The 22178-nt window shown below is 37.2% G+C and overlaps 1 protein-coding gene across 7 annotated transcripts in view; it reads right to left on the bottom strand.

Moving 5' to 3' along the window:
* The window catches only part of PIK3CB (phosphatidylinositol-4,5-bisphosphate 3-kinase catalytic subunit beta), a 194414-nt gene that overhangs the window by 25524 nt on the left and 146712 nt on the right, over nt 1-22178 (bottom strand). For all 7 annotated transcript variants that reach the window (XM_082393690.1, XM_082393692.1, XM_082393687.1 and 4 more), the window contains 4 exons: nt 16698-16886; nt 12494-12615; nt 8783-8926; nt 7434-7533 (listed from right to left, as the gene is read on the bottom strand). In XM_082393690.1, coding sequence (XP_082249816.1) covers nt 7434-7533; nt 8783-8926; nt 12494-12615; nt 16698-16886 — 555 coding nt within the window. The remainder of the gene's footprint in view (nt 1-7433; nt 7534-8782; nt 8927-12493; nt 12616-16697; nt 16887-22178) is intronic.

The following is a 22178-nucleotide window of genomic DNA, read 5'->3' as shown; positions in this document are numbered from 1 at the left end:
AATTGAGATTGCTGAAGCTTGCCAAGTTAGCCATCTGTCAAAACCACAGACACCCCATTTCTCAACAATTTCAGGAGCTGTACAAACACTGGTGAAAAAAAAGGGAACTCGCTGAAAAATGGGCTATGCAAACAGGAACTTTTTGAAGTATTTCAAATTTGAATTTCTTCCATGTTTGTACAGTTGTGAATTTTCAGGGCCTAACCCTAATTATGTTGATATCCATTTCCTGGAACAGCGTTCTGAATACCCACATGGCCATAAGTCAAATACTTTAAGTGTTTCAACACCTTGTCACACTATAGGTTTACAGTGATAACAAGAACTGCCATGTAAAGGGTACAATCTTCCCCTGGCTGTTCATCTGTCAAGAAAAGAGTGAGAATAATATGATCAGATATATGTCATATGTTTGCTGGTATAAAAGTCAAACTGAGGTTCCCAGAGAACCAAAAAAACGTCCAGTGTTGTCTGCTCATATGAATGAGGCCAAAGAAGTAGGGACCTCATCAAGTGGGGTCTTAATAGACTTTGTTAAAATTTGGATTTTATTCTCTATGCAATGAAAATTACTGCAGGGATTTTAAAAAGGGAATACATCTACATTTTAAAAAGATCATTTTATCTGCTGGGTAGAGAATGAAGGTACGTGTGTGTGTGTGTGTCTCTGTGTGTGTGTGCACATGTGCGTGCGTGCAGAAGAATGGAAACAAGGGGCACAATTTAGGAGGTTAATGAAGACATCCAGGTGAGAAAGGATCGTGGGTTGGACAAGGATGGTAGCCATGAACACAAGAGAAATTGATAGGTATGAGATATCTTTAAAAGGACTATAAAATTAAGGGGACTAATAGTATCTATCTCATATTCTTGTGAAGAATAAATGGCCCATAATAAGTGGTGAATAAATGTTAGCTATTATTACCATCATTAAAGGGCTTTCCAAAAAGGAGGGATCAGATACAGTTATTTTAACATGAATAAAAAACCGTAAATATTAAAATCATCTATGAAAACCTACGGTAGTTCCTCTGGCAATGCAAATGAGTTAAAAAAGTGTAGTGGAACTGGAAATTATAATACTACAGAGAGCTGATATAAAAATAGGGTGTGATACCACAGAGGTATAGGAATGAACAGAAGGTTAGGAGTGGGGAAACAAATGGCCTTCAAATGAGATAGAGAAGTTAGAAAAGGTAAAAAGGTAGGGGAGTCTTTGCCACAATTAAAAAACAATGTAGTATCAAAAAGTAAAGTCTGGGAGAGAAGATTTAATACTATAGAAAATTTCAGTTAGGTGGATTGAATATACTGATTTCAGTTTATATCAGCTAGATGAAACTACCCTGCTAATACTTACAGCTTACATACTGTAATACTTACAGTCACATACAGCTTATGGTCTATGTTTACACCATGACAATAATAAACACCTCATTTCTCTAACATGTACTCATAGGCTTAGACACACTAAAAAGTTAATAAATCCCCCAATACTTTCATCAACGCTGAATGACGCCTGTGAACTCTCCTATATCAACCATACTGAAACTGACTTTCCCCTGGCTTCCCCAAAGGGACCCATGGCCTTTTACCATAGCAAATGCACACTGGGGGAAAGGAAATAATCAGAACTTTCAGGGACTTCTGGACACTGGTTCTAAATTGACACTAATTCGAAGAGACCCAAAACATCACTGAGGTCCACCAAAGTAGGGGCTTATGGAGGCCAAGTTAACAATGGAGTTTTAGCACAAATCTGTCTCATGGTGGGCCCAGTGGGTCCCAAACCCATCTTGTGGTTATTTCTCTAGTTCTGGAATGCATAACTGAAATAGATATACTCAGGAGCTGACAGAATCCCTATGTTGTTTCCCTGACCCGTGGAGTGAGGGTTATTATGATGGGAAAGGCCAGGTGGAAGTTATTACAACTGTCCCTTCCCAAGAAAACGGTAAAAACATTCCTGGAGTAACTGTACAGATTAGTGTTATCATCGAGGACTTGAAAGATGCAAGGTGGTGATTCCCATCACATCCTCATTCATCTTGCCTATTTGGCCTGTGCAAAAGATAGATGACTCTTAGAGAATTACAGTGGATTGTTACAGCATTAACCAGGTGGTATACCAGATGTAGTTTCATTGCATAAACACACCCCCTGATACGTGGTATGCAACTACTGATCTGACAAGTGCTTTTTTTCTCCGTATGTGTCAGTATGGACCCCCATAAGCAATTTGCTTAAGTTAGCAAGGCCAACAATACACTTTCATTGTCCTAACTCAGGGGTACATCAATTCTCCAGCTCTATGTAATAGTTTAGTTTGCCGGAATCTTGATCGACTTTCCCTTCAATAAGATATCATGCTGATCCATTACAGTGATAACATTATGCTGATTGAACCTAGTGAGTAACATGTAGCAACTACTCTAGACTTAAAGAAATTTGTATGTTAGAAGGTGGGAAATAAATCCGACAAAAATTTGAGGCCTTCAATCTCAGTGAAACTTCTAGGGTTCAAGTGGTGTGGAGCATGTCAAGATATCCCTTCTAAGGTGAAGAATAATTTATTTGCTTACAACCAAAAATAAGGCACAACACCTAGTGGGCCTCTTTGGATTTTGGAGGCAACATATTCCTCATGCACTTTGGCCTATTTACTGAGTGACCCAGCACCTCAAAAGGTGCCGGTTTTGAGTGAGGCCCAGAACAAGAGAACGCTCTGCAGCAGGCCCAAACTGCCATGCACATTGTGGCCACGTGATCCAGCAGACCTAATGGTGCTTGATCTGTCAGTGACATATAGGGATGCTATTTGGAGCCTTTGGCAGGCTCCTATAGGTGAATCACAGCACAGGTCCTTAGGATTTTGGGGAAAAACAAACAAAATCTACCATGCCCTGCTGATAACTACTCTCCTTTTGAGAAACAGCTCTTAGCTTGCTTCTGGGTTTTAGTAGAGACTGAACGCTTAACCACTGGCCACGAAGTAACCATGCAACCCGAGCTGCCTGTCATGAACCAGGTGTTATCTGACCCACCACACATAAAGATGGGCAAGCACAGCAGCACTCCATCATCAAGTGAAAGTGGTTATATACGAGACTGGGCCTAATCGGGTCCTGAAGGCACAAGTGACATGAAGAAGTGGCCCAAATGTCTGTGGTTTCTCACTCCTGTTATACTACCTTCTCTTTCCTAGCCTGCAGCATGGCCTCATGGGGAGTTCCTTATGATCAGTTGACAAAGGAAGAGAAGACTTAACCATGGTTTACAGATGACTGGATTATAATATGTAGGCACCATACAAAAGTGGACAACTGTGGTACTAGAGCCCCCTTCTGGAACATTCCTGAAGGACAGTGGTGAAGGGAAATACTCCCAGTGTGAAGAACTTCGGAAAGTGCACCTGGTTGTTCACTTTGCTTGGAAGGAGAAATGGCCATATGTGCAATTATATACCACTTCACGAGCTGTGACCAACACTTAGCTGATGGTCAGAGACTTAGAAGGAACATAATTGGAAAACTAGTGACAAGGAAATTTAAGGAAGAGGTATGTGATAGACCTCTCTGAATGGACAAAAAAATAAAAGATATTTTTGTCCCACTGTATGCTCACCAAAGTTTAACCTTGGAAGATTTGTATAATTAAGTGGCTAGGATGACCCATTCCATGTATGCCAGCCAGCCTTTCCTCAGCCAACCCGGTCATCATCCAACGGAGAACAGTGGCAGGGATGGAGGTTATGTATGTGCTCAGCAACATGAACCTCCACTCACCAAAGCCCACCTGCTACGGCCACTGCTGAGTGCCTGATGTGCCAGCACCAGAGACCAACACTGAGCGCCCGATATGGCACCACTTCCTGGCGATGATCAGCCAGCTATGGAATGACAGGTTGATTACATGGGACTGCTTCCCTTTTGGAAAGGGCAGTATTTTATGCTTACTGGAACAAACACTCTGGATATGAATTTGCCTACAAACAATGTTTCTGCCAAAACTACCATCCATGGACTTATAAAACACCTTAGCCACCATCATGGCATTCCACATAGCATTGCTTCTGATCAAGGAACCCATTCCACAGCAAATAAAGTACAGCAATGGGCTCATGCTCATAAAATTCAGTAGTCTTATCATGTTCCCTACCATTTTGAAGTAGCTGCCTTGATAAAACAGTGGAATGGCCTTTTGAAGACAATTACAGTGCTGGCTAGATGTGAATACCTTGCAGGGCTGGGGCAAGGTTCTGTAGAAGGCTGTATATGCTCTGAATCAGAATCCAATAAATGATGCTGTTTCTCCAATAGCCAGGATTCACAGGTCCATGAAGGTGTGAAAATGTAAGTAGTACCCACTCACTATTACCCCTAATGACCCACTAACAAAATTTTTGCTTCCTGTTCCTGAGATCTTATGCTCTGTTGGCACAGAGGTCTTAGTTACAGAGAGAAGAATGATTCTACTGGGAGACACAACAATTCCATTGAACTGGATGGTAAGACTCCTGCCCAGCCATTTTGGGTTCCTCATGCTTCTGGATCAACAGGCAAAGAAGTACATTATGGTGCTGGCTAGAATGATTGATCCTGACTACAAAGCAGAAATTAGGGAAGAGTATGTCTAGAATATAGGTGATCTCTTAGTATTACCATGTCCTGTGATTAAGATCAATGGGAAATTAAAGTCAATCCAGGTAGGACTACTCATGGCCTAGACTCTTCAAGAATGAAGGTTTAGGTCATCCCAGCATGTAAAAACACAACCAACTGAGGTGCTTGCCGAAGACAAAGGGAATACAGGATGGGTTAGAAGATGGTAGTGATAAATACCAGATATAACCACGTGATCAGTTACAGAAAAGAGAACTGTCATGAATATCTTATTTTGTTATGAATATGGGTGTATACACACATATATACACACATATATAACAAATGTCTTTGTTTCCTTCTCACTCTTATTCCCTTAACATGTAACATAAGATACATTAACTTTATATCATTACTTAAATCTTAATATTTAAGTATTATTAATTTTACAACATACTATTTAATTTACAGGGAATTAAGGAGAAGAACAAACGCCACTCAAGGATATTATCTCCTCCTCTGAGAAAGAAGTTAATGAGTAATTGGTGGTACTCAGGGTTGCTGTATCATGTTAGGTGGAATTTTGACCTTGTTATTGGCTTTATTTAGAGATTAAGTAAGGGTTTAAGGAGCTACATATGGATGCCAAGTTGACCTGTGATGGCTAATTTTACGTATCAACTTGACTGGGCCACGGAGTGTTCAGGTATTTGGGCCAACATTATTCTAGGTGTTTCTGGATGAGATTAACAATTGATTAGGTAGACTGAATACAGCTGATTGCCGTCCCTTATGTGGGTGGGCCTCATCCAAATATTTGAATAGAACAAAAGGCAGACCCTCCTGCAAGAAAGAAGGAATTCCACCTGCCTGACTGCCTTGAGCTGGGACATTGTTCTTTTCCTGTCTTCAGACTTGAACTGAAACAATGGCTCTTCTTCGGTGTCAAGTCTGTCTGCTTTCAGACTGGTACTCATATACTATTGGCGCTCCAGGTTCTCAGGCCTTCAGACTCAGGCTGGAACTACACCACCAGCTCTCCTGGATTTCCAGCTTGCTTGACTGCAGATCTTGGGACTTCTTGGCCTCCATAATCACATGAGCCAATTCTTTATAATAAATCTCAATCTCACCCACCTGCTCCCTTCACTCTTTCTCTATATAGACACAAACACAATTGTCTCTCTGTAGAGCACTGACTACCACACTCTCCAACTAGCTAACTAGATCATCAAAACCCACAAGTGTCACCTGCACTGTGACCTCTTGCCTAATGCCCTAAGCTAGAATATGTGCCTCTTTTTTGTGCTACCATACATAATACTCCCATTAATAACACTGCCATCATAATATCACTAATTTGTATACCTACTCTGTGGAATATAAAATCCTTGATGACAGCAACATAGCTAATATGACTTCACATCACCAATAGCAACACAAACCCTAGCATATAGCAAGTTCTGAGTAAATATGTATTAAATCATTTTTAAAAATCTTCTTGTGTTATGTTAGATAATACTCAATTTAGGAAAAACTATTGCTAGAGAACAAGAGCATATCGTTGCTATCTGTCAATGAAGGATTCCAGCATGAAGAAGCTAATACAGGGCTGCTTTACCTGATGGCAGAAATGCTCTCATCTCATCCTTCAGGGGACCAAGAAGCCACCAACAAATCAAGCTTGGGCCAAGGTTATGTTTCTCATTTGCAAGAAAGCTCTTTAAAAACCATTACTATTTGTAATTACTTAGTGGTATAAGTCAGGATTATGTCCAAAATAAAATACACAAATAACTGGATACTGAGACAACTGTCAACAATAACGCCTGATGAAATTCTGTGTTCAATAAAACAGCATCATGATTCTGTTTAATGGCTTATGTTTTATTTTAGCTTCAAAGATACATTTATACTGATAAAATGACATTGTTGTCTATTTTGTAAAATGGATCTATCTTTCAGTTTTGATTTTAAAAAGAGAGGTTTTGCTAAAAAGGTTTGAAAACTCCCGGTATAATAAAAAGAGATTTAGTTTTATAGTTGGACAGAGCTAAGTCTGAAACTTACTCTTTTACTTAATAGTTGTGGGTTTTTAGGCAAGTTACTTAATCTCTTGGAGAGATTGTTTTTTCACCTTGTCAAATCCAGACAGTAACAGTAAATACTGTGGCACATTATTAGGAGAGTAAAATAGCATACTTTAAACACTTAGTATACTTCCTGGCATACAGTAAGCATTTAATATCTGACCTATTAGTATCACTAATAACTCATCACCTGAAATGATTAGAAAATGAAGGCCTAGGAAGAAAATGAGGGAATGTGGGAGAGCATCACAATTTCAGGCATGTATATATAGTTTGAAAAAGCAGCTTGAGGATTCTGAATTCTAGAAGCTGTAACACCTACAAACTTAGGTGTCAAAATATCTCAGTTTAAAACAAATGGCAGAGCATATGAATCATAAATACTATACTAACTGGAAAGAATAACTCAGGGGTATGGAAAAACAGCGTCTAAAGATTTCATAATCTTTGTTACCATTAAATCCATTGTTAAGCATGTCTAAATAGGTATTTCCTACTAAAATTTAAGGCATGGTGTTAATACTATGAGGAATCCTAATTTTTCAGATAGCATTCAATTAATAATATTCTGCTAAATTTGTTGAAACTTCATTTCTTGGCTTACATTTTGATTAAAAAATGTATTAACTGGGTTCAGTTATTGAAACTTCTATGAAATACTGTGATAGGAGAACTAGCATATGACACAATTTATCAAATACCATGTGACAAAGTGAACATGAAGATTAAAATAAGCTGATACCTGCTTGGAAAGCGCTTTCATGTGACCTACGCTTCCCCGGCAGTAAGCTTCAAGGATGACACCAAATTGTACTGAAACAGCAGGAATGTGCACTTCTGACCTGCGGAAAGTTAATATTATGAAGATTTATCAAACACTTCAGGTCACCAAATAAAAATACTGACTTCTTTATTCTATTATGAAATTAACTTATGATGCTAATCAAAGAAAGGGAGAATACATCATCTTGTACACAATCACAGATGGGATGCTCAACTTTTAATTCTTTAAACACTATAGTTCAAAAAGATATGTAATTTTATCATTAGTTAATTGTTTACTCCAAGAAATCCAAAGTTATCATGTCTTATTTGTTTTTTGGAGTGAAATGGTAATATTACCAATTTACAGACAACTCAGATGAAACACAGATCTGACTCAGATCACACAACTGACTAATCCCTCAATTAGCTTCTATGTGATTTTTTTTTTAACTTAAAGAATGGTGTACACATTTGAAAAAGGAAGGAATACCTTATTTTGTTATTCCTTGAGGGATTTAAAAATAAGAAGATTGAAATGGATGAGAAAAGAAGACAAGTTAAAAACAAGAAAGGAAAAACTATGAATAATAAAGAAATCAAGATTCAGAAATATAACTCCTAAAATTAACATCAAAATACTATACAGCTTATTTTCCTTAAGAAGCTTAGCCAAAAAGGAGAAAAGTTATTTTTTTCTGTTAATGATTAGCTTCAGTACTCTGAAGTCCAGATGGAAAAAAATCACAAATGTCCAAGTATAGAGTCAGAAATGAGGAACTGACAATCTTCCTAGGAAACAAAAGAACTTTAGTTCTCTTTCCCGATTTTACTCCTATATTAACTTGGTTTAATAAGATTCATGTATTTCTGAAAATGACCTAGTTAATAAAGAAGCTAAAAATAAAGTTGCTGTTGTTATAGGAAAACTTTAAAATCTTTATTCATGCAATAGTAGCAATGATGATACCATTACCCAATAAGTACGTTTTTAGTCCAAAAATATTAACACAATAAGTATACTTTACTGGAAAATAGCAATACATTATAATAATTATTATTAATTATAATTATCATAATAAAAATTATTAATTTCAGTTATAAATCAAGGAGGCATAAAGGGACACTTATCTCACTTACTTTGCCAAATCATGAAAATTGAGAGTCTGGGTATCAAGAAATAGGAGTAGATACCAAGAAAGCATAAATGTTATGGATGGCTCATAAACAACTAAAGCAGCTAGACTGTTTTACTACATGCCCTGTATTATGCTGGTTAATATTTACAAAAGCACGTGGTGGACTTGATTTGAAATATAAAAGACTTACCTAAGGTGCCAAAATAAAAACTGCCCTATCCTCCGATTAGCAAGTGCTCTTTCTAGTAGGAATCTAGAGAGGGCACAATCAAGAAAAGGCTCATATTTTAAAACTTGCACCAACTGTAAAAGATATTGAGAGAGTTCTTCATCACTGAAAGAAACAAAAGACAGAGTAAGTCACTCAACAATCGGTGCTGGAAAAAGACCCCTTCCTATCAAACTTATCAAATACTAACTTACTGAAACACAATGGTTCTTTTGGGTCAAGCTTGGGGAACACTTACATTCACTGTTTCACTGTTACAATAACATAAGAAAAGCTGAGAATTTCTGATGGGCAGAAGAGTGAAAAGGAGCAAAGAGCAGATATATGGGGCATTTTTATTAAGTTAACTAGGTTTATACAACTGATGATTGTATTTACAATCAGCCGAGAGTTACAATAAAATTAGGTAATAGTTTTCTGATCATGCTGAAAAAGTTACGTACTCAGTCAACCAACCAGCTTTTTAAAATACAAATTCCATCAGTACTTCAACTTATTTTCCTTTCATATCATTGGGATTAAGTAATTTTTGCTCCCAGAAAATGAATGAACAATTAAAATCTTCAAATAGTTTGAAGGATAAAGAGTGTATTTGTAAGTGAGAATGGATTCATTGAATTGACATAATATTGTAATTAAATGAGCTGAATTAATGTTCGGGCTCTCTATTTTGTATCCATCTCCAAACTATTCACATGTAAACACACTCCCACCAAAGGCAATTCCAGTAGTCAGGTAAGATATGTATCCCAAGTCCTCTACTTGGTGACTATAGTCCTGGACAATAAATGGTTAAGCAGTAGTCTAAAGCAGACCTGGGAATGAAACCTAGGATACTGACCTGGGACTGAAACCTAGGACACTATACACTAGAAAAAAACCTCATACCAGAAAATTTAACATAGGAAGACACATTAGAATTACCTATATGGAACATGGGGATCACAGCAATCTCCTCCTAGGGGTCAATATATTTAAGAAAAACACTTAGCTCAGTCCAAGGGGGGCCAGGTAGCCCCTCCCCTTCAGGTCTCCAATGCAAACAGAGAGACTGAGGAACAACTGGGAGCCTCATTTTTTAAAACTATCTATAAAACCATCTTAAGTTTATTGTAAAATCCATGCCCACTATAAAATCTATAAATAGTGTAAAAGATAGAAGTATAGAAAAGAAGAGGCTTCCTCTTTCCTTACACTTCTTATTTCACTCCCCCAAAATAACCACTGTTGAAGAGCTTGTATAATTTGTTTTGGAGATCACACAATTTAAAATATAAATGATTTATTTTAAAAAGAAGAAAAGGAAAAAAAAAAGTATCACAGTATCCTTAATTTTCTGAGAACTTTTGTTTTTCAAATAACCATACAGTATAACCCCTCATTTTGAGGCTAGTAAGAAAATGGATAAACCTGAAAATGCCCATTGTCTAAGACTGTCTCAATAATGACATTTCATCCAATAAATCCTATAGATTCTCACACATGTACTACCCTAAAGAGACTGTACAAGCATGTTCACTGTAGCATTGTTTGTTAAGAGGGGAATTTTGAGAAAATTTAAAATGTTCCTCAATAGAGAAATGGAGTAAATACGATACATCTCTATGAAAGAATATTACACAGTAGTGAAAGGAATAAACTACACTTATATGGAACAGGAGAGACTGACCTCAAAAACCTAATGTTGAATAAAAGAAAAAAACTATGTAAAACAATATATATATGGGGCTTCCCTGGTGGCACAGTGGTTGAGAGTCTGCCTGCTAATGCAGGGGACACGGGTTCGGGCCCTGGTCTGGGAGGATCCCACATGCCGCGGAGCAACTAGGCCCGTGAGCCACAACTACTGAGCCTGCGCGTCTGGAGCCTGTGCTCCGCAACAAGAGAGGCCGCAATAGTGAGAGGCCCGCGCATCACGATGAAGAGTGGTCCCCGCTTGCCGCAACTAGAGAAAGCCCTCACGCAGAAACGAAGACCCAACACAGCCAAAAATAAATAAATAAAAATAAATTTTAAAAAAACAACAACAAAAAACACAGTTCGAGTACTTCTAAAACAAAAAACAAACAAAAAACAATATATATGGCAAGACACAGTTGTGTGATTTTTAAATGTACAATATTATCCCATATCTGTATTTTATAGATATATAAATGTGGTAAAAACAGAAAATTATGGTATAGAAGAATATACACCAAATTCGTGATAACAGTTGCCTCTGGGAAGTGAAAGTAATCAGGATTGAGTAAGGAAACTATGAGGACTTTAACTGTAACGTTAATTGCTTTAAAATACAAACTTAGGGCTTCCCTGGTGGCGCAGTGGTTAAGAATCCGTCTGCCAATGCGGCGGACACAGGTTTGAGCCCTGGTCCGGGAAGATCGCACGTGCCGCGGAGCAACTAAGCCAGTGGGCAACAACTACTGAGCCTGTGCTCTAGAGCCCACGAGCCACAGCTACTGAGCCTGCATGCCACAACTACTGAAGCCTGCGTGCCTAGAGCCCGTGCTCTGCAACAAGAGAAGCCACTGTAATGAGAAGCCCGCGCACCGCAACTAGAGAAAGCCTGCGTGCAGCAACGAAGACCCAACGCAGCCAAAGAATAAAAAAAACTTTTTTTTAAAGTTTAAAAAAATAAATAAAATACAAACTTAAAAAAAGTCAAAAATATTAACATTTAAAAAAAGAAAAAATATTAACATTTCTTAATTGTGGGTAGTGGACAGAAAAGAGTTAAAAGAGGCGCAAGCCTGACTGCTATCCTTTGATAAAGCATGCTTACAAGGTTAGCCCTTGACTGGCATCTCGGAATGTAGATTTCGGAAGGCTTCCCACCACCCTAACAGATAAGAGTGGCTTACTGTGCCTAAACTGTTTTTGCAAACAGTATGTTTTATGCTCAACACCCATTTTTGTTCCGGGAGTCTATAATTTGGGAATATGCTAGGCAGAGGGTGCTTATGTGACTAGCACTGCCCTCTCTGCAAAAAAAAACCCTGGCCACCAAGTCTCTAACAAGCTTCCCTGGTAGACAGTATTCAGGGGTGCGGTCACAACTTGTTGCTGGGGGAATTAAGTGTATTCAGTGTGACTCCACTGGGAAAGAACTCTTAGAAGCATCTCCCTGGTTTCCTCCAGACTTTGTCCCATGAATTTTTTTCCTTTGCCAGTTCTGCTCTGTATACTTTTTCTGTAATAAATCTTAGCCAAGAGTGACTATATGCTGAGTCCTGTGAGTCCTCCTAGTGAGTCATGGAACCTGAGGGTGTTCTTGGGGACCACCCGATGCAGTTTTTGTTTGTTCTGTTTTATCATATAGAGTGGGGACTTGCCCCGTGGCCCAGTGGTCAGGACTCTGCGCTTTCACTGCAGGGGCGCGGGCTCGGTCCCTGGTCGGGAACTGAGATCCTGCGTGCCAGGCAGCCAGGCCAAAAAAAAAAATAGAGAGAGAGCGAGAGGGGGGGAGGATCGGAGGATATGGGGCGGGGGGTGGCGGGTGAGAAAACAGGAGAGGCTGAGAGTGGGAGAGAGTGGGAGGGAGGAGGGAACAAATGCTTTGAACTCAATCATTCCTATCCTTTTCCTTTCTTACAAGACATTCAAGCAGACATCAACTTCTCTTCCCACCCACAAGTTATTCCTTGACCCAAAAAAGCCTCCTGCAGGAGATACCTCATCTGTTGCAGACAGCCCACAGCATATTCTCGCACGTACTGATCTGGATAGTTGAAATCTAGAAGCTCCAGTGCCTCCCGGGGGGGCAGTTTAGGCCAAATCTGAAGTAGTGCCTGAAGCTGTTTAAAAATTGAAACTGGTTCAGAAATTATAGGAAAGAAAAGTAATCTATTTTTCCTTGGTACACAGGAGCAGAGATGGGTCAAAAGAAAGGAGAAGCATACTTGCAGTTACTAAGGCCTCAAAAATCCATTGCTGTTAATACAGATTAATAAAGATTGTCTCTGTTGAAAGATTCTATTGGTAAGCAAGTAAAAAAGCTATTATGTACTTACCTGGAAGTAGAATGATACACTGAATATATGAATTCTACAATCATTAGCCATTAAATAATTTTTTAAAGGAAAAACAGGTGGGGGCAGAAGGTGGGGGGGAAGGTGAGAGGAAGGGGAGAGGGGAAACAGCAGAGGGATATAATCAAGAAATACTTAAAGGTCAAATTCAAAGTACAAATATAAGCTGCAAGGTTCAAACTAATGAAAGGCAATTTACATATAAAAAGTACATTAATAACAACAGAAAATTATCTTGAGGAAGTTTACTTTTAGTTCTTAATATTTTTAAGAGTATCACTTTACAAAACTTTATTGACTATAACATGTTTAAATCTGTTAAATCACAGTACCTAGTTATTTTATATACACAAGATAAATACAGCCAGTTTCCCATTTACAGATGCCACTTAGAAATGACCTAGATATAGGATAAAAAAGAATCCCATGGGGGGATGAGCTGGGAGTACTGGTGAAGGGTGGGTTCAGGTGGACATGGTCACATCTTTGGAAACCCTAGTTCCAGAAAACCCAAATCTCTAGAAAGTATTCTCACCTGCCTCCCATCAGAACACAGTGAGACTCATCAGGTTGATTTTTTTTTTTAAGGGTCGATTTTGGAAAGAGTCCCTTCCTCCTCATGGTTTTGATATGTTTATAGCTTACATTCTTATCAGGGATGGTAAGTGGGAAGAAAAGTGGTTATGGAGGAAAGCGAAACATTTTTTGATAATTATGATTTGTGGCCCTCCAAAGCTCAACCCTATCAGACAAAATCTTATTCCTTAATATCTGATTTATATTGTTGGGTTTTCTTGGGTATCACTTATGTAGCACTGACATCAAGTCCAAGGAAGAAACACAAAATGTATGCAAGATGAGAGCTACAAGAATATGGCAAATAGATGGCAATGGTTGGAGGCTTTTCTCTCAATTGCCTGCTCAAAGTCATGTTGCAAGAGATGGCCTGCAGTACCTGCTGCCTGCCTTGTCGTTTGTCACTTGAGCATCTGTGAGAGACTTGGGCTTTGAAAATTACATAAAAATAATTTATTTTATTATTTTAATTCTCCAAATTATTCAACCTCTCATTAACTTGTCAAGTGCTCAAAAAAAGTCAATATCTAAATGAGTATCTAGCAGCTAAGTTAAAAGGTATCTTCTCATATGAAGCAAATTTAAAAGTTCTCTAATGATAATTTTTTAAAAATTAATTTTCAATTATTTTACATTAGCAGAAAAAAATAACCCTTTTGAATAATTTTTAAAAGTTGACTGCATTGCCTTTTTAGTATACATTTACATAAATTACTAACATGGATATGAAATGTGATACATTACAATTTACATAATGAATTACATCAGTTATTCAACAAATACACTGAAATGTTAGTTTTCACATTTTAACTTTTACCTTAAATTTTGGTTCAATTATTCTTAAACTTGTACTGAATAAAAAGATTGTCTTATACTTGCTCTTTTAACATATAAAGTACATATATGCATACACTACATAGGCAGACATACACTTACCTGTGGTATCAAAATCCCATGGGGATGGGGCTATTAGGGGAAAATATGTAAAAAGGGTCCTAAGGAGTGTAATAATGAACAAAAGTTTGAGCAATACTGCTTTAAAGATATGAAACACCTACATCACCCCACGTTTTATCACTGATGGGGCTCCCTGCCCACTTTCCCCAGGGCCCTAATGGACTAGCAGTCCTCCTTATGGATAAAGGGGACTGTTTCTTGAGGGTCTGAAAAGATAGTTTAAAAAAACCTCCTAGCATCCCCAGTTAACACGTGGAATACACTGCTCCACAAAGACAATACTGTAAAGGACAGATAATGTTATGTAATACCAGAGGTTCAACTATGGTATAGGTTTAAAAACAGACCTACTATTGAAAAGTTATAACTTTTTCTAGATTATTTATAATTATTAAATCAATAATATAAACATAAAATTAAATAAATTACCAAAACTCATCACTTCAGTTTGGGGAAAGCTATGGAAGCAAATAGGGAAGGGAAATCTGACTCAGCCATATAAATAGTGAAAGCAGTGCTGACTAATTAATTACCTGTCTGCTGCAGAGACTATTGAAACCCCTTCTGCAGTATGCCAACAGAATGTTTTCCTGTGGATTAATGGGAGGCTACCCTTCTATAGAATTTTCACCCGTGGCATATGCCTGCAGAATATGTGCACCAGGCTCTGACTCTCCACTTCTCTTAGGTAGTCAATTCATTGAAAATACAGTTTATATTCTCTTGTACCAGTTCAGTGTAACTGGCAATGGGATAGGGTTGGGGAAGAAGCCAAAACACATTACTTTTTATTCCGCTGATTTTCTTTTCTAGACTACTAAAAGGGGGGATTAGGATTGTGAAATTCATGCCCTCCTATACTTCCTTACACACATTTAGGTTTTTCTATAAGAATACTAAGTTACACTACAGACTTTCTTCTACCACAATGGAGGAAGTTAAGTTATATCTGAAAACAATGCTTTAGATTTACTCATGGAAATGAGACAAATATACTAAACTAAACTCCTCAGTGTAAAAATTTCTGCCCCTGGGGTTCGAATAAAGAAATATTAAGCCTGAATTGTCTCATTCCATTTTCTGACAGTTGACATACAAAACCTCCCTCTCAGATATCTTAAGAGTACAGCAAGAAACTTTTTTCTATTCTAATTATATGCAAAATAATAATATGATGCATTTCTTGGATAGGCACTTAGAACTGAATGCTATTCATTGAGAAGTAGGCAAATGTGCCAGTTAAAAAATGCTTATATTCAACCATTAGGGGGGTTCATAGAAAACTAACCTTGAATTTAAATAAATAAATGGTTAGAAGACAACTGTGTCAGAACAATTAAAATCTATCTAGATGACAAAAATAGTTCCTTTTCAGAGTAAGTAATTTTCATGTGGTCTGTGTAACCAGTTTAACCAAGGCACATCATATAATTTTGTAACATGATTCCAAAAAAATTGTTAGACCCTAGGAATAAACTCAAAAGAAATCCTTTCTAAACTTAATTTACGAAGTAAAACAATAAAATCAAAGATTTAAAAAAATATACCTGATTAAAAGAAATATACATTTCTTGACTAAATTTTTAAAGTCATTATAGATTTAATAAGACAAGAAAAAATTTTAAAAGATCAGTTGAATTCAAGTAAGGTGAATATCGTTATTTTAATATGCCAAATGTATTCATTCTGATTAAAAAATAATTCCAAGAATCTTTCTGTAGAGCACTGATGATCAAGTGAATTTAATAATGCCAGTGCTTTTCAAGTAGCTAAAATCTGGTGGTTTTTTTTGGATCAAACATTTTTTTCCCCTTTTTCTTTTCTGCTTAAAGGCAAATATTCATCAACACTGACCAACTTTAAATAAACAGTAAAATTGATCTAAATGGCTTATGATCTAAAACGTTAACTTTTACAAAAGAGGTAATTTTCAAACAATACATATTCATTTTAGGACACTCACTGCAAAGCGTCTTAAGATTAAAACCTTGGAGTTCATTGATGAAACTGTTAGAAGTAGCCCAGAACCTACCACATGCTGGTAGTAATTACAGATGATTACACCAAGACCTAAGTCTTAATTATCTTTAGTAAAAGATATAGAAAACCTACCCAGAATCTGGGATTTTGAAATCTTAAAACTTTCTGGTTTACCATTTAGACCAGAATATGTAAGAGTTTAAAACCTCAAAATTTCTCCTGCAGAAAATTAACCAACCTATGGAAACGTACCTATGTAGGAAAGGACAATTTACATGAAATCAACAAAGTAACATATACTGCTGAATGGAGTTACAGAAATGATCTTTTGTTACCTGAGCAACATCCTCAAGTTTATTCCACTTGATTGACAGCAGTAATTTTGGCAATGACTGTGGGAAATTCTCTCTGCAGTCTTGTCGCAACGTCCAAATAAGATCCATTTCATTCTCACACAGTTGAGACAAGGGATCCCTGTCCAAGATTTCTTTCAGTACAGCAAGAAACTTCTTTCCACCTCGACTCTAAGAAAGTAAAATTACTCATTACAACAGAACTGAACTGTGTAAACATCACAGGCAAACCTTGAACACAGGGGTTAGAGGCACCAACCCCCAAGCAGCAGAAAATCCCTAAATTCGTAGATCCAACCAACCACGGTTCACGTAGTACTGCAGTACGTGTTTATTGAAAAAAATCCACTTGTAAGTGGATCTGCACAGTTCAAACCCGTGTTGTTCAAGGGTTAACTACGCAATGAATTTTTCAACAATTTATGAGCTTTAAAATTTCAGATATTAACAATCTAATTCCGTAAAAAGTTGGATACCCCTTTAAAAGTTTTTCTTAAGCTGAATATTAAATTTGTAAGCTAAGGATGAAGGAAAATATTATTCTCAAACAGTTTTTTAAAAGGAAGAAAAAAGAATACTGATAAAAAATCCGTATGCAAACACTAGGTGGCAGAATTGTAATTTGGATTAAAAAGAAGTCATTATTTGAACTGAGTTTCTCATCATTTTTAATTTTTAATTTCTATAAAGAAAAAAACAAAATCAAAGATGAACCAAATTTATAAAGTTTTAAAAAAAATTAATAGGTGCCTTCTTGGCTCTGAGGCATTAAAACATTTAGAGTAAGGACTGAAACTTGGCTAAAAGTAAACATAAAAAAATACAGTTATCCCATTTTCTTTCCCAATCCTTATAAGAATATATTAAAATAAAGAAAATGGACCATACTATTTTTTGAATCCAGACTCTGAATTATACTAACATTAAAAGAAAAAGGGGGGCTTCCCTGGTGGTGCAGTGGTTAAGAATCCGCCTACCAATCCAGGTTCGAACCCTGGTCTGGGAAGATCCCACATGCCATGGAGCAACTAAACCCGTGTGCCACAACTACTGAGCCTGTGTGCCACAACTAGTGAAGCCTGCGTGCCTAGAGCCTGTGCTCCACAACAAGAGAAGCCACTGCAATGAGAAGCCTGTGCACCGCAATGAAGAGAAGCCCCTGCTTGCTGCAACTAGAGAAAGCCCGTGCGCAGCAATGAAGACCCAACGCAGCCAAAAATAAATAAATAAAATAAATTTATTAAATAAAGAAAATAAAAAGAAAAAGGTACATTTCCCCATATTTAAAGAAAAACTAAACCATTTAGGCGAAAGTATATCCTTTCCTTACCCCCCACCCCCCCAAAAAAATCTCCAGAATTATCTGACAAGATTCTGTAAGGATTTATATTCCATTAGCATATTATTTTGTACTTGAAATTATTTTAACTGGGATTTCATATAAACATTAAAATAAATAAAAGTCATATCACTAATTTTCTAAAGTAGTGAGATTCAAAATAGTATATGCATATGTTAAAATAATTAGGATGACATGATTGTCTATGTAGAAAATCTGAAAGAATCAACAAAAACACCATTGGAACTAATAAGCAATTACAGCAATTGTGGGATACAAGGTCAATATATAAAAGTAAATCCTTTTCTTATGTATTAGCAATAAATAAGTGGAATTTGAAATTTAAAACGCAATAACATTTACATTAGCACCCCAAAATAAGGAAAAAGGTATGAAATTAACAACATACGTACAAGATCTATATGAGAAAACTACAGAACTCTTATGAAAGTAATCAAGGAATTAAACAAATGGAGATATATTCCATGTTCACGGATAAGAATATTGTCAATATTCTTATCCATGAACTGACAATCACAATATTGTCAGTTCTTCCCAACTTAATATCAACAGATTCAATTCAAACCCAATTTAAATCCCAGTAAGTTATTATGTGGATATCAACAAACTGATTCTAAAATTATATGGAAAGGCAAAAGACCCAGAATAGTCAACACAGTATGGAAGAAGAAAGAACAAGGTTGAGGGACTTCCCTGGTGGCGGTTTCACATTTCCTTATTTTAAAACTTACTACAGGGACTTCCCTGGTGGTGCAGTGGTTAAGAATTCACCTGTCAATGCAGGGGACATGGGTTCGAGCCCTGGTCTGGGAAGATCTCACATGCCACGGAGCAACTAAGCCTGTGCGCCACAACTACTGAGCCTGCATCCTGGAGCCCGTGAGCCACAACTACTGAGCCCATGTGCCACAACTACTGATGCCCACACGCCTAGAGCCCATGCTCTGCAACAAGAGAAGCCACCGCAATGAGAAGCCTGTGCACTGCAAGGATGAGTAGCCCCCACTCGCCGCAACTGGAGAAAGCCCACGCACAGCAACGAAGACCCAACACAGCCAAGAATAAATAAATAAAATTTATTCTAAAAAAAACAAGGTTGAAGGACCGACACTACCTGACTTAGATAAAAATAAATGTGAAAAGCAAAACTATAAAACTCCTAGAAGAACACAGGAGAAAATCTAGATGACTTTGGGTTTAGCAATAACTTTTAACATGTAACACCAAATGCATGATCCGTCATTGAAAGAACTGATACCTTGGACTTCATTAAATCTAAAATTATCTGCTCTGCAAAAGACATTGTCAAGAGAATGAAAAGATAAGGCACAGACTGGGAGAAAATATTTGCAAAAAGACATATCTGATAAAGGACTGTTATCCAAAATATACAAAGAACTCTTACAACTCAACAACAAGAAAACCACCAGACAAAAAAATATGGATCAAAGACCTGAACAGACACCTCATCAAATAAGATATACAGTTGGCAAAAAAATATATATAAAAAGATGCTTAATATCATGTCAGCAGGGAAATGCAAATTAAAACAAAAATGAAATATGACTGCATACCTATTAGAATGGCCCAAATCCAGAACACTGACAACATCAAATGCTGCTAAGGATGTGGAGCAACTCCTATTCATTGCTAGTGGAAATGCAAAATACTACAATCCCTTAGGAAGACAATTTGGCGATTTCTTACAAAACTAAATATACTCTTACCATACGATCCAGTAATCATGCCCCTTGGCTATTTACCAAAAGGAATTGAAAACTTATGCCCACAAAAAAACTTGTAAACGGATGTTTATTTGGCTTTATTCAAAACTGCCAAAACTTGGAAGCAACCAAGATGTCCTTCAGTATGTGAATGGATAAACTGTAATACCTACAGACAATGGAATATTATTTAGCACTAAAAGAAATGAGCTATCATCCCGCAAAAAGACATGGAGGAACCTTAAATGCATATGACTAAGTGAAAGAAGCCAATCTGAAAAGCCTACATGTAAAATGATGCTGACTACAACATTCTGGAAAAAGGCTAAACTATGGAGACAATAAAAAGATCAGTGGTTGCCAGGGATAGAAGGTAGGGTGAGGGAATGAACAGGCAGAGCACAGATTTGCAAGGCAGAGAAATTACTTGGTATGATATTATAATGATGGATATATGTCATTATACATGTGCCCAAACCCACAGGATGCACAACAGCAAGAATGAAACCTAAGGTAAACTATGGACATTTGAGTGATTATGATGTATTAATGTAGATTCATCCTTAGTAATAAATGTACCATTCTGGTGAGTGATGTTGATAATGAGGGAGGCTATACATGTGCAGGGGCACGGATATATGGCAAATCTTTGTACGGTCCTCCCAATTTTGTTGTGAGTCTAAAATGCTCTTTGCAAAAATTAAGTCTTACACACACACACACTCTCTCTCTCTCTCTCTCTCTATGTATGATTACAGTTTTATACTTAGAGCCTCAATCTAAAAAGGGTATGCTGGGCTTCCCTGGTGGCACAGTGGTTGAGAATCCGCCTGCCAATGCAGGGGACACGGGTTCGAGCCCTGGTCTGGGAAGATCCCACATGCCGCGGAGCAACTGGGCCCGTGAGCCACAACTACTGAGCCTGCGCTCCGCAACAAGAAAAAGGCCGCGATAGTGAGAGGCCCGCGCACCGCGATGAAGAGTGGCCCCCGCTCACCACAACTAGAGAAAGCCCTCACACAGAAACGAAGACCCAACACAGCCAAAAATAAATAAATAAATAAATAAATAAAAATTAAAAAAAAAAAAAGAAAGAAAGAAAGAAAAGTAAGAGCTGGGGGGATAAACCCATGTAAATTAAAAAAAAAATAAAAATAAAAAAAATAAATAAAAAGGGTATGCTTTATTTTACAAACTTGACTGAGTTTCTTTTTTCTTTGCAAAATGATCAGAAGAAGTTATCAAAATTTGAAAATGTAACTCCTACATTTACATATAAAAGTGAAACCTGTTACTGCAAACAACAAAAAGTATAAATTGCTCATGCCTGAGAAAGGCAGACTGCTGTTAAGTTAAATAGCGCAAAACCTAGCAGACTACTGTAATTTCATGGATCAAAATTAGACGCTACAGACCTACTGTAAGTAAATATCCTGAAGACCTAGGAATAAATGAAGAGGGAAGAGCAGGGGGTTAGCTGTATAATTGTAGTGTGATTGTTTACTGAGCTATGAAAAGCACAGCACTGGATAAAGCCAAGGTAAAAACAAACAACTACCAGAAATGTGGCAGTAAGCCAAAAAAAACCACAGAATCTTACATCCTTTTACAAAACTCAGAACAATCAGCAATGAAAAATTACACTGTAGTGCAATTGATGAACTTACACACATGTTAAAATGCTTGCATTAAAATAATGGTAGAAAGCAATGAAAGTTAACACCTATATTCTCTGCTTTGTTTTTATGTTTAGATTTTTCATAATTATATACACATTATAATAGTGATTACTGACCAAAATAAAACACAACATATATATCTTGCCATAATCAAATGAAAAAAAGACTGTGGCTCTTTCCCGTTCCTTACTGGGGTGGTGGGGCTGGAAAACTCATCTGTCATATTCAGAGGGGCTAGAAACTCAAAACAGCGTGTTAGCCGTGTGCTTGTCAAGGATGGAATTAACTATGTGTTGGCCAGACTGACCAACACACAACCGGAGGATGAGACAGCCCATGTAGTCAGGGCTGGTGGGAAAGAGACTGAGAAGATGTTTATATGATTGGGAGACTGATTACAGAGGATTGAGCAAATAAGTAAATATGTTAAGGTTCATAGGAATCCAGATTTCTCACTGTCAGAAAAGGTAATTTAAAATATGTTAAGGCAAAAGGCTAGAAAAAAATCCTGTGGTGGTGAATCCAAATTGGAGACATTGATAAGAACTTATAGTTTTTAACAGACAAAGAAATATATCTCTGTGCTTATATATGCTCAAATATTATGCAGTCAAACACATACTACCTAGTTCTGTTTCATGAAAAGGCCTAGATGCAATTGCATGCCAAGGATAATGAGCATACCCAGTGCTCAGAACTT

The sequence above is a fragment of the Balaenoptera borealis genome, assembly GCF_965194805.1.
Source record: "Balaenoptera borealis genome assembly, chromosome: 5".
Taxonomy (NCBI): Eukaryota; Metazoa; Chordata; class Mammalia; order Artiodactyla; family Balaenopteridae; genus Balaenoptera; species Balaenoptera borealis.
Note: the sequence above shows the minus strand (reverse complement) of the source record. Positions and strands in the feature narration are given on the sequence as shown.